Raw genomic sequence first — 12,330 nt, 5'->3', positions numbered from 1 at the left:
AGGTCAGTTTACATTCCAATTCCAAAGAAGGGCAACGCCAAAGAGTGTTCAAACTACCGCACAATTGCGCTCATTTCACATGCCAGCAAGGTGATGCTCAAAATCCTACAAGCTAGGCTTCAGCAGTATGCAAACCGAGAACTACCGGAAGTACAAGCTGGGTTTAGAAGAGGCAGAGGAACTAGAGATCAAATCGCCAACATTCGCTGCATCATGGAGAAAGCAAGAGAATTCCAGAAAAACGTCTATTTCTGCTTCATTGACTACGCTAAAGCTTTTGATTGTGTGGATCACAACAAACTGTGGCAAATTCTTAAAGTGATGGGAGTACCAGACCACCTTACCTGTCTCCTGAGAAACCTGTACGAGGGTCAAGAAGCAACAGTAAGAACCAGACATGGAACAACCGATTGGTTCAAAATTGGGAAAGGAGTACGACAAGGCTGCATATTGTCACCCTGCTTATTTAACTTATATGCAGAGTACATCATGAGAAATGCCGGGTTGGATGAATCAGAGGTCGGAATTAAGATTGCCGGGAGAATTATCAACAACCTCCGATATGCAGACGATACCACCCTAATGGCAGAAAGCGAAGAGGATCTAAAGAGCCTCTTGTTGAGGGTGAAAGAGGAGAGTGCAAAAGCTGGTTTGAAACTCAACATTAACAAAACTAAGATCATGGCATCTGGCCCCATCACTTCCTGGCATATAGAAGGGGAAGAAATGGAAGCAGTGACAGATTTTACTTTCTTGGGCTCCAAGATCACTGCAGACGGTGACTGTAGCCATGAAATTAAAAGACGCTTGCTCCTGGGGAGGAAAGCTATGGCCAACCTAGACAGCATAGTAAGAAGCAGAGACATCACCTTGCTGACAAAGGTCCGTCTAATCAAAGCTATGGTTTTCCCAGTAGTAATGTATGGCTGTGAGAGCTGGACTATAAGGAAGGCTGAGCGCCGAAGAATTGATGCTTTCGAACTGTGGTGCTGGAGAAGACTCTTACGAGTCCCCTGGACTGCAAGGAGGTCAAATCAGTCCATCCTAAAGGAAATCAACCCTGAGTACTCATTGGAAGGACAGATAATGAAGCCGAAGCTCCAATATTTTGGCCACCTAATGCGAAGAGAAAACTCCCTGGAAAAGACCCTGATGCTGGGAAAGACTGAAGGCAAAAGGAGAAGGGGACGGCAGAGGATGAGATGGCTAGATAGCATCACGGATGCAATGAATATGAACTTGAGCACGCTCCGGGAGAGAGCGCAGGACAGGAAGGCCTGGCGTGCTATGGTCCATGGGGTCACGAAGAGTCGGACACGACTGAACGACTGAACAACAACAACGACAAGGCGGTATATTGTCGCCCTGCTTATTTAACTTATACGCAGAGTACATCATGAGAAACGCCAGGTTGGATGAATCACAGGTCGGAATTCAGATTGCTGGGAGAATTATCAACAACCTCCGATATGCAGACGATACCACCCTAATGGCAGAAAGCGAAGAGGATCTAAAGAGCCTCTTGTTGAGGGTGAAAGAGGAGAGTGCAAAAGCTGGTTTGAAACTCAACATTAACAAAACTAAAATCATGGCATCTGGCCCCATCACTTCCTGGCATATAGAAGGGGAAGAAATGGAAGCAGTGACAGATTTTACTTTCTTGGGCTCCAAGATCACCACACACGGTGACTGTAGCCATGAAATTAAAAGATGCTTGCTCCTTGGGAGGAAAGCTATGGCACACCTAGACAGCATAGTAAGAAGCAGAGACATCACCTTGCCGACAAAGGTTCGTATAATCAAAGCTATGGTTTTCCCAGTAGTAATGTATGGCTGTGAGAGCTGGACTATAAGGAAGGCTGAGCGCCGAAGAATCGATGCTTTCGAACTGTGGTGCTGGAGAGGACTCTTACGAGTTCCCTGGACTGCAAGGAGGTCAAATCAGTCAATCCTAAAGGAAATCAACCCTGAGTGCTCATTGGAAGGACAGATACTGAAGCTGAAGCTCAAATATTCTGGCCACCTAATGCGAAGAGAAAACTCCCTGGAAAAGACCCTGATGCTGGGAAAGATTGAAGGCAAAAAGAGAAGGGGACGGCAGAGGATGAGATGGCTAGATAGCATCACCGATGCAATGAATATGAACTTGAGCATACTCCGGGAGAGAGTGGAGGACAGGAAGGCCTGGTGTGCTATGGTCCATGGGGTCACGAAGAGTCGGACACGACTTAACGACTGAACAACAACATGGAAAGAATTAAAGAGTGACACAGCCAGATGGGAAAAAATAAATTTAACACTTTCTGATCAGATTATGACTATAAAAATGATGGTATTACCAAAATTTACTTATCTCTTTTATGTGCTTCCACAAGAAATTCCATTCAAAAGGTTTAAAGCATGGCAGAACAGCATAGAAAAAATATTTATAAGACTAAAAGGCTACAAACAACAAATTTGTTCAGATATATCTATGCAAGAAGGAGGATGGGGTATACCACACTTAAAAATTTATTATGTTGCACACCAATTAAGACATATGCTAGCAATAATGAAGGAAGGGGTGAGGGTAAATTGGATAGAAATAGAAAGGGAATTGATGGGATTAAAGGAAGTGGAATTACAAAATTTATTCTATATTAAAATGTATATAAAACAACAAATAAGAAATAATGGAAGTACAATAAAAGGATTATTAAAAGTATGCAACTTCAGGAAAGAGAAACGAATGCCAGGGGTTTCTCCATTAATACCGATTTGGGTGCACCCAGAGTTTGATATAGAAGGGAAAGCAGTGGAGGAAAATAAGCTGAAAGGAATAAGCATGAGCCAAATGAGAAATTTTTATGAACAGCAGAATCCTGTAACACAAGAAATATGGAACAATTGTGTACAAAGTATGGGAATGTGATAGCTAATATGGATGCAAATCAGTAAATTTATACGAATTAGAAGGATCAGAAGGCAAAGTACAAGAGATTTAACAGAATGGGAAAAATTTGTAGATAATTATCTGTTAGGAGAAAAAGGTATAATAACGGAAATATATAAAATTTTGATAAAGCAGGAGATGGGGGGAATGTAACAAGAAGACTGGAAGCAAATTTTAGATAGATTTCCCTTTATCCACCAAAATAAAAAGGAGATGGATTAAAGTTGGTTCAGAAGTGGTCTTTGACACCAGTGAAGTTAGCAAAAATGAACAAGAATCTATCACCTTTGTGTGGGAGAGATGTGGAATTAATGGTACTCAATTACATATGTGGTGGGAATGTAGGAGGGTTAGAAAATTCTGGGACAAGATATTTCAAGAAATAGAAAGAATTACTGATCAAGAGATTTGTAAAACACCAGAACAAGCTTTATTGAATATGTTTGTAAAAGAAAACAGAGAGATTGGAGAAAAAATATTCATTGGTTTCTTGTTGACAGCTGCAAGGCAATTAATTGCAAGTAACTGCGAAGAGAAAAGTCACTAGAAAAGACCCTGATGCTGGGAAAGATTGAAGGCAAAAGGAGAAGGGGACGGCAGAGGATGAGGTGGCTAGATAGCATCACCGATGCAATGAATATGGACTTGAGCACGCTCCAGGAGACAGCGCAGGACAGGAAGGCCTGGCGTGCTATGGTCCATGGGGTCAGGAAGAGTCCGACACGACTGAACAACAACAACAACAATTGGAAGACAGCCTGGATGCTAACAATATCTATGTGGAAAAATAAAATCTGGGACATAGTAATAAATGAAAAGTTGACACAGAAACTAAGAGTCCACAGAGGAATAAAGAAAAGAGATACTTTCAAGAAGGACTGGCAAAAATATATAGACTGTATGAAAAAAGTCAAATGGAACAACCTTGGTGGAAGCCTATAGTAATCTATTGGACTCATGAAAAGAAGAAGACAATAAAGGAATGAAACATGACGGATTAATATATTATCCTGGAACAGAAATAGAAAATAAAGGGAGAAGAAGAATCCTGAAACTGTTTGAGCTGGGGGAGGGATTGGGGAGGGATTTTGAATTAATATTAATGTGTGTGTGGGGGGGGGTTGTTTGTAATTTCTTTTGAATTTTTAAAAAAAATAAAAATAAAAAAATAAAAAATAAAACCTTCTGCATGCAAACCATGTGCTCTACCACTGAGTTGACTGGGGACGATGGGAGTTGTAGGCATTCACACCTGAAGGGTGCCAGGTTGGGAAAGGGCAGCCTTTGATGCAACCTGGCATCTTTTTGCACGAAGCATGGCCAACCCTTGTTACGTCTGCCGAACACCTCCTCCATTCTATCTGAATCTGTTACAAAAACAGCAGACTTTGGCTCTCCATCAGGTCCCTACCCTTTTTTCTTTGTTTCCTGCATCCAGTAATCTGTCTTGCTTCTTTGAGACTTCTCCGTTGGTCCTAAAAAAGGCATTATGCTACTGCTGCTTTTGTATTTTTCTTCCATTGGGCCAGCATGGCTGCCAACAATTTTTCTTAACAGAAACTGCTCCACAGTATGGGGCTTATTTACACAGTTGCATGCTTCTAGGTTGGGCTATTGCCCTCTACAATTCTGCGATTGCCTCTCCAAAAGCGTGTCCTCTCCTTCCCTCTCAGCCCGTTTGCCTCGGACTCTCCCCGGGTTACTCACACTCCACTCAGGACATGTATGGACTGTGTTGTGGTCCCATAACTGGCCAGGTTGACATCCGGCAGCGCTTCACTGAGCTCAATGCTGGGGCCCTCTTCAAAGTCCATGGCCTCGAACAGCACAAGGGCCGGATCCAAGAAGTCCTGTCCAGGGGAGGAATAAACAAATGGAAGGGGTCGTAATGCAGCACCAGTCATCTTCTTGATTTGATCTCCAAGAGGGAGATGCTGTTCTGACAGCACCGAACAGAAACCAGGCTTCTCCAGGCCCGATGAAGTTGGAATGCAGGGGTGGGGAACGTCCCTCGGGTGCAGGCTGGTGGTGGACTGGGCCAGAGCCAAACGTGGACAGTGGCGCCTGTGACAAAATCACAGTGCTTGCCATGTGGAGTCTACATTATTGTTTATATGTGTTTGCTGTGTTAAAAAGAACCCAGGCAAGTTACGGTTAATTGTTTGATAGAGAGTGAGTGAAAAGTGGGAGGGGCTTGTGTGTGCGTGAGGAGACTGAGTGTATAAAAGGCAGGAGTGGACAGTTAGTTGGTTAGACAGGGATAGGGCTTGAAGAGAGAGATAGGACCTTAGGGTTTGAGGAAGCTACATCTAGACAGTAGGGTTGTGGGAATAGGAGTTACAAGGGGTAGAGCAGACAGGGTAAGACCCAGAACGGAGTGATTAATTATGAGATATAACATCTCTCGTATTAAATAAACTTTAATTTTATTGTTTTTAAATTATAAAATCTCACGGTCATCTTTCTGTACTACCAATAGCATTCATATTTCCTGGGTACTTCTCCTGGTTGGGTAAAGTGAACCAGTTAGGCATATTGGGTGTCTCTTTTACCTGGTGAATTTAGGGGCTAAAGCTTGTGGGACAGTGAGGACAGCTGCCCCAAAGCAGAAGGAGGGTTACGTCACAGAGCCCTCTTTTATTTATTTATTTAAATTTATATCCCACCTTTCTTCCATCATGGAACTCAAGGTGGCCATATGTGGTTCCCAGGTAGTCTCCCCTCCAAGCACTGACCAGACCTAAACCTGCTTAGCTTCAGCAAGGTGGCTGCCTCATGTGCCTCCAGGCTATGGCTTGGGACTTTGCCACTTTCTCTTTATTTATTGCTTATTTATTGCTTGCATTTATATCCCGCCTTTTTTCCTCTTGCAAGGAACCCAAGGCGGCTGACATTATCCTCCTCCTCTCCATTTTATCCTCACAACAACAACCCTGTGAGGTGGGTTGGGCTGAGAGTCTGCGACTGGCCCAAAGTTACCCAGTGAGCTTCCATGGCCGAGTGGGGACTAGAACCCGGATCTCCCAGCTTCCAGTCCAACACTCTAGCCACTACACCACACTGGCTCTCTTTGCCACTTATGAATCACCCAAAAAAGAAGAAACACATCACCAAAATAAGAGGACCAATAAAAAGGGCATGAATTTGCATAAAATGTGCATGTATAGATGTGTATAGATGCACATTTAGAAATAATTAAGATAATTCAAAAAGAAATACAGTCCCTTTCACCCTAGTGTGAGAGACTGTGACTAGGTGACCTGTGTACCTGCCTGTTCAGTCTGCTGTCCAGGAGCTACCTGTGGACGGGCACCAGTTCTGATGGTTATTGACCTTTAAACCGGACTTAGACAGGGCAACCCTTCAAACAGAGGACTGCTCACATGGTGACTCTAGCTTCAGTAGACTCAGGGGAGAAGTAAGCAGTAGCAGAAGGCTACTGCTGTTGATTGATTTTCCACTGCTGCAGAGGCATTGTTTTCTTTGCTTTTTTATGAATTGTGTATTAACAACAGAAATAACAGGATGAGCAGTTCCTCCACGGCGAGGAAGGAATGAGCTGCTAAAGAGCCCACTGCCAGTTTATAAGAAATTGCTCATTAAAGGGGCGTTCAGTAATGCTGTGCCTTGGAGGGAAATGCCTAATTAAAAGCTCTGTAAGAAGCACGACGAAATTTCATTAGTGCTGAGGCATTATTTTAATTTTTTAGGAACTGAGTATTAATGAATGAATGTATTCTTCGTTTATTACATTTCTATGCTGCCCATCAGCCAAAGCTCACAAAATATTAACAACAATAACAACAGGTTCCCCCAGGTGGTGCCATTTTGGTTACATAAGCAGCTGCGCTCACATCTGAATATCAGAAACAGAGAGAATGAGAACACTGGTGATGGTGATGATATCTGATGATGATGATATCTGAGCTAGCCCCCTCTCTTCCTGATAGGCTTAAGCGTTGGTTCTTGTAATTTTAGAAATGTGGTGCTGGCTAGAATGAAAGGAATTTTCTTCTTCTGGGGCAGTACATCCCCAACCCTGGGAGCAGAGAGGCATCCTCACCGTCCGGATCAGCCGAAGCGACACCAGCTCTTCATCATAGCCTCCCCACTGCGTCCAGTCATAGTACTCTCCTTCCTCCAGCAGGTACTGGTGGCCACGGAAACCTTCCTTCTGATAGCCAACCCAACTGAAGAGGCAAAACAGAGAGGGTGAGCCGGGGAATAAAAATACAAGCCTCCTTGTCTTCTGGACATACACCCATCTGTCTTTTTTCCCCACAGACCAAGAGACAACAGGCAATAATGTTTCTATCAAGAACCAACCCCCAAAGACCAGTCTTTTGGCCCTGTATGCCAGGGATGGGCAACCTGTGGCCCTTGGCTTAATTTCAAAAGCCCTCTTCAAGCGATCAGTTCAGACCTCTGGCAAGAGAGAGCCGTCCCTTCCCTGCGGCCTACTGGGTGGGGAGGGGGAGGGAGAGAGGGAGAAGGGATGAAAGAAAGAAAGAAAGAAAGAAAGAAAGAAAGAAAGAAAGAAAGAGTGGGTGGCAGAGAGAGGGAGAAAGGGATGCGATAGAAAAACAGAGATGTGGGAGAAGAAGAGTGAGAGAGAAGTGGGTGACAGAGAGAGAGAGGAGACGGATGGGAAAGCAGAAGAGAAGGGGAGAGGGACAGCAAGAGAGAAGTGGGTGGAGAGAGAAAGAGAGAGAAGGGGTGGCAGTGAGAGTGAGAGAGAGAGAGAAGAGGTGGCAGTGAGCGAGAGAGAGAGAGAGAGAGAGAGAGAGAGAGAGAGAAGAGGTAGCAGTGAGAGAGAGAGAGAGAGAGAGAGAGAGAGAGAAGAGGTGGCAGTGAGAGAGAGAGACAGAGAGAGAGAGAGAGAGAGAGAGAGAGAAGGGGTGGCAGTGAGAGGAGATAAAAACAGTGTGTGGGACAGAGAGAGAGAGAGGGAGGAAGGAGGGGGTAGAACAGAGGGGATGGCCCTACCCACATTTGGCTCTGGCCTGTGGCCCCCAGCAAATTATCTCCAAGGGAATGCAGGCCTTGACAACAACAAAAAAGGCTCTGTATCCTTGCTTTATACTGTTAAACCACCAACAGAGACACCTCTGTTGCACCTTGGCACTATCATGATTTGCTTCTGTTATATGAATTGGAGAACCGTCCTTCTCTGTTGTGCATAATGGAACCTTCCAACCAGCGGGGACAACGGAACACAGGAAGCTTCCTTAAACCGAGTCAGAGCATCAGCCCATCTAGCTCAGTATGGTCTACAGTGAGTAGCAGCTCTCCAGGGTTTCAGGCCAGGGGCTGACTGGTGACTGCCGAGGACTGAACCCGGGACCTTTTGCATGCCGAATATGAGCTCTGTCCCTTAGCTACAGTCTCCTCCCTGCATATGGAAGCTGATTTGCCTGAAGACGTTCCCGGGGTCAGTCCCTGTCAGGCCTGAGCAGGGGTCTTCTCTCGGTCATCAGGGGTTGAGAAAAGGTGGTGGGCCAAACGGGCAAGTCTGAGGATGAAGCAAGGCCCAAGGGGCCAAAGGTCTACTGGGGCCCTCCTCTTTAGGTAGTGACGTGTATTACTTCACTTATTTCAACGTGTGATAAGCCCTCCATTTGGGGGCTCTACTGCTCATTCTGGGGAGTGGAGCCTTGGTCTTCTGCCCCAAAGGCCTACCACGGTGCCACTGGCAGGGTGTAGTCAGGGCTGGGCTGAGGGTCAGTGGAGGCTGGTGGCTCCAATGTCAGTGGGGTGATGAATCTGCTCCGGGTTTTAGTCAGAACCAATCAGAACTCTAAAGGAGCTATCCATGGTGCACCTTGGCTAGCTCCTTTAGAGTTCTGATTGGTTCCGACTGAAACCCGGAGCGGACTCACCGCCCCACTGACATCGGAGCCACCAGCCTCCACTGCTGAGGGTCAATTTCCAGGGAGGACAGTGAACTGAGGCAAGGTGCCAGGAATCTGCAACTGCTACTTGTGGCAACAAGTTCCTCAAGAGGATGGGCCACCTGCAGGAACCCAGGGCTTTATAGGCCTAGGGGGGCAGGGCTTGGCCTGCGGGGTGAGCTGACAGTTCTTGCAAGCGAGGGGGCCCTGGCCAACCAGGTTTGCAGGGGAGACAGCTTGTCGGTGGCACAGGAGGCAACATCCTGGTTTTGAGACCACCACCACCACCCCACACTTTGGTGTCTCTTGCATTTTCAGTTCAGAGGTAACTGAGCTAAGAAAGATCCTCTCCCAGAGACCATGGAGAACCGCTGCTGGTCCGAATAGACAAAGCCGGGCTGGAGGGACCAAGGCTCTGACCCAGAATACAGCAGCTTCTCATGTGCCATTCATGGGCACTTCCTGTGGCCTGCAGTGGGTTCTTTGAAACACTCACCAGCCTCCCATGATTTTTAGGGAGCCTGCAGTAGACATCTTGGAGTCTTGGTTGTTTTCTGGCTTCTTCAAGTTGTAAATGTCTCGGCTGATTTCCCAGCTAGGGCCCTGGAAATGCGACCTCTCATAAAGCAGCGCCTGCAAGAGAGAAGCACAAAGATCACAAAACAAAGGGAGTGAAACAGTGGACCTACTGCATCAAACTTTGCTTACACACATTCGAGTAGCTTCAAGAGATGCAAACTTTGGGGTGAGAGAGTTTGTGAAGTCTGAGATTCTCAGGAAGCTGGGGAAGGGGGGAATATAGGGGTGCCTCCCGACAGGAGCTACCATGGTTTTTTTCTTTTCTATTGCAGGTTGAATCAGTGGAGGCTGGTGGCTCCAGTGTCAGTGGAGTGGTGAATCCGCTCTGGGTTTCAGTCAGAACTCTAATGGAAGTATCCAAGGTGCTTTGCATTGTGTTTTCAGTTCAAAGGTAACTGAGCTAAGAACGATCCTCTCCTGGAGACCCTGCTTCGCACCTTGGATAGCTCCGTTAGAGTTCTGACTGAAACCCCGAGCGGATTTACCGCCCCACTGACAGCAGAGTCACCAGCCTCCACTGAGTTGAATCATAGAATTATAGTGTTGGAAGGGACCTCTGAGGATGCACCTGATCTCATCTCCCTGGTTAGTACTTGGATGGGAGACCGCCCGGGAATCAGGCTTCCTGCATTGAGCAGGGGGTTGGACTTGATGGTCTTGTAGGCCCCTTCCAACCCCATGATTCTATGAGCTTCTATGAGCTATGAGTTTCTATGAGGTCATAAAGCCCAACCCAATGCAGGATGCAGCTACGGCAGTCCTGGCTGGTCCGCTTTTCCCCACCTTTGGTTCTCTGAGGACACACATTGCTTGGCTCTGTGTCCATCACAGCTGCCCTCTAATACTTCAGACAGGCTGAGGACTTTTTAAGACCTTTCGTTTGTTTGTTTGTTTATTTATTTATTTATTTATTATTTTATTATTAAATTTATTAATCGCCCATCTGGCTGGTCACCCAGCCACTCTGGGCGATGTACAACATACAATAAAACAGTTCAAAACAATAAAATTCTACAATAAAAACATTTTCTAAAATACCCTAACCCACCCCAAATGCCTGCCTGAACAACCACGTTTTTAATGCATGACGGAAGCTCATTAAAGAGGGGGCATGACGGAGTTCCCTAGGGAGGGAGTTCCACAGAGTGGGGGCCACCACAGAAAAGGCCCTCTCCCTCGTCCCCACCAGTCTAGCTGTCCTGGCTGATGGGACAGAGAGAAGGCCATCCGAGGCTGATCTTGTTAAGCGGCCTGTCTGGTGTTGCTGGAGGCACTCCTTAAGATAGGCTGGGCTGGAACCATATAGGGTTTTAAAGGTCAAAACCAACACCTTGAATTTGGCCCGGAAAACAACTGGTAACCAGTGCAGCTCCTTCAGCACTGGAGTGATGTGATCTCGCCGGCAGCTGCCTTTAATCAGGCGAGCCGCCGCATTCTGTACCAGCTGCAGTTTCCGAACCATCTTTAAGGGTAACCCCACATAGAGCGCATTACAGTAGTCTAAACGAGAGGAGACCAGGGCATGTACTACCGATGGGAGCAGATGGTCGGGAAGGAAGGGGTGCAGCCGCCGTATCAGATGGAGTTGATACAGCGCTATCCGGCTCACAGCTGACACCTGAGCCTCCATGGACAGCTGGGAGTCCAAAATGACCCCAAGGCTGCAGACCTGGTCTTTCAAGGGTAGCCGTACCCCATTCAACACCAGATCAACATCCCCTAGCCTCTTCCTGTCTCCCACCAAAAGTACCTCGGTCTTGTCAGGGTTCAGCTTCAGCTTATTCCTCCCCATCCAGCCACTCACCGTCGCCAGACATTTGGACAGGGATTCTACGGCCAACCTTGGTGAAGATTTGAATGACAGGTAGAGCTGCTAGTCATCCGCATATTGATGACACCGCACCCCAAACCTCCTGATGATAGCCCCCAGTGGCTTCACATAGATGTTAAATAGCATCGGGGAGAGGATGGAACCCTGTGGCCCCCCACAAGTAAGTGGCCACAGGTCCGAAACCTCCTCCACCAGTGCTACCCTCTGGTACCTGCCGGAGAGGAAGGACCGGAACCACCGCAATACGGTGTCTCCAATGCCCAACCCCTCCAGGCGGTCCAGGAGGATACCGTGGTCAACGGTATCAAAAGCTGCTGAGAGGTCGAGGAGAACAAGGAAGGAGCATTCACCCCTATCCAAAGCCCTCCACATATCATCTACCAAGGCGACCAAGGCCGTTTCTGTCCCATGTCCAAGCCTGAAGCCCGACTGAAATGGGTCTAGATAATCAGTTTCTTCCAAGTGTGCCTTCAACTGCACCGCCACCACCCGCTCAATCACCTTGCCCCAAAATGGCAGATTTGAGACTGGGCGAAAGTTGTTCAGAACTTGAGGATCCAAGGAGGGCTTCTTTAAGAGCGGTCTTATCACTGCCTCCTTGAGGGCTGATGGCATCACTCCCTCCTCAAGGGAGGCGTTCACCACCACCCTGATCCCCTCACCCAGTCTCTCTCTGCAGCCCATAATGAGCCAAGATGGGCAAGGATCAAGTAAGCAGGTGGTCAGCCTTGCAGGTGAAAGCACCTTGTCCACTTCATCAGGAGGAAGAAGCTGGAACCAATCCCACAAAACTGGTTTGCCACAGGCCGCCTCTTGCTCACTAACTGTATCCACAGCATGCAGAGTAACACACCTAATCTTTTGTTTTTAAAGGTACCTGATATATTATCCAGGAAAACTTTTATCTGACACCCTTAAAAAAAATTTAAAAGCCATTTTTTTTCCAAACTGGAAACATTGCTCAGGTTGGGAGGAGCAGGAGGAGTGTGGCTTTGTGAGTGTCTCAAGGGTCAGCCAATCAGCATGCCGCGCAGCCAGCTGGGGAAGGAGGTGGCTTCAAGATTGTCACAAGGGCCTGCCAATCAGCACCCTGCTGG

General features: G+C 46.9%; 1 protein-coding gene across 1 annotated transcript in view; it reads right to left on the bottom strand.

Moving 5' to 3' along the window:
* Positions 1 to 12,330, bottom strand: part of CRYBG2 (crystallin beta-gamma domain containing 2) — a 62,373-nt gene that overhangs the window by 26,491 nt on the left and 23,552 nt on the right. Inside the window, exons 8-10 of the mRNA XM_084814409.1 lie at positions 9,320 to 9,456; positions 6,996 to 7,122; positions 4,640 to 4,782 (exon numbers count right to left, since the gene is read on the bottom strand). Coding sequence (XP_084670535.1) covers positions 4,640 to 4,782; positions 6,996 to 7,122; positions 9,320 to 9,456 — 407 coding nt within the window. The remainder of the gene's footprint in view (positions 1 to 4,639; positions 4,783 to 6,995; positions 7,123 to 9,319; positions 9,457 to 12,330) is intronic.

This window comes from Heloderma suspectum, chromosome 10, assembly GCF_057233095.1.
Source record: "Heloderma suspectum isolate Gila_16-S chromosome 10, 16-S_ref, whole genome shotgun sequence".
Classification (NCBI taxonomy): Eukaryota; Metazoa; Chordata; class Lepidosauria; order Squamata; family Helodermatidae; genus Heloderma; species Heloderma suspectum.
This window is presented reverse-complemented; position numbering and strand designations above follow the sequence as displayed.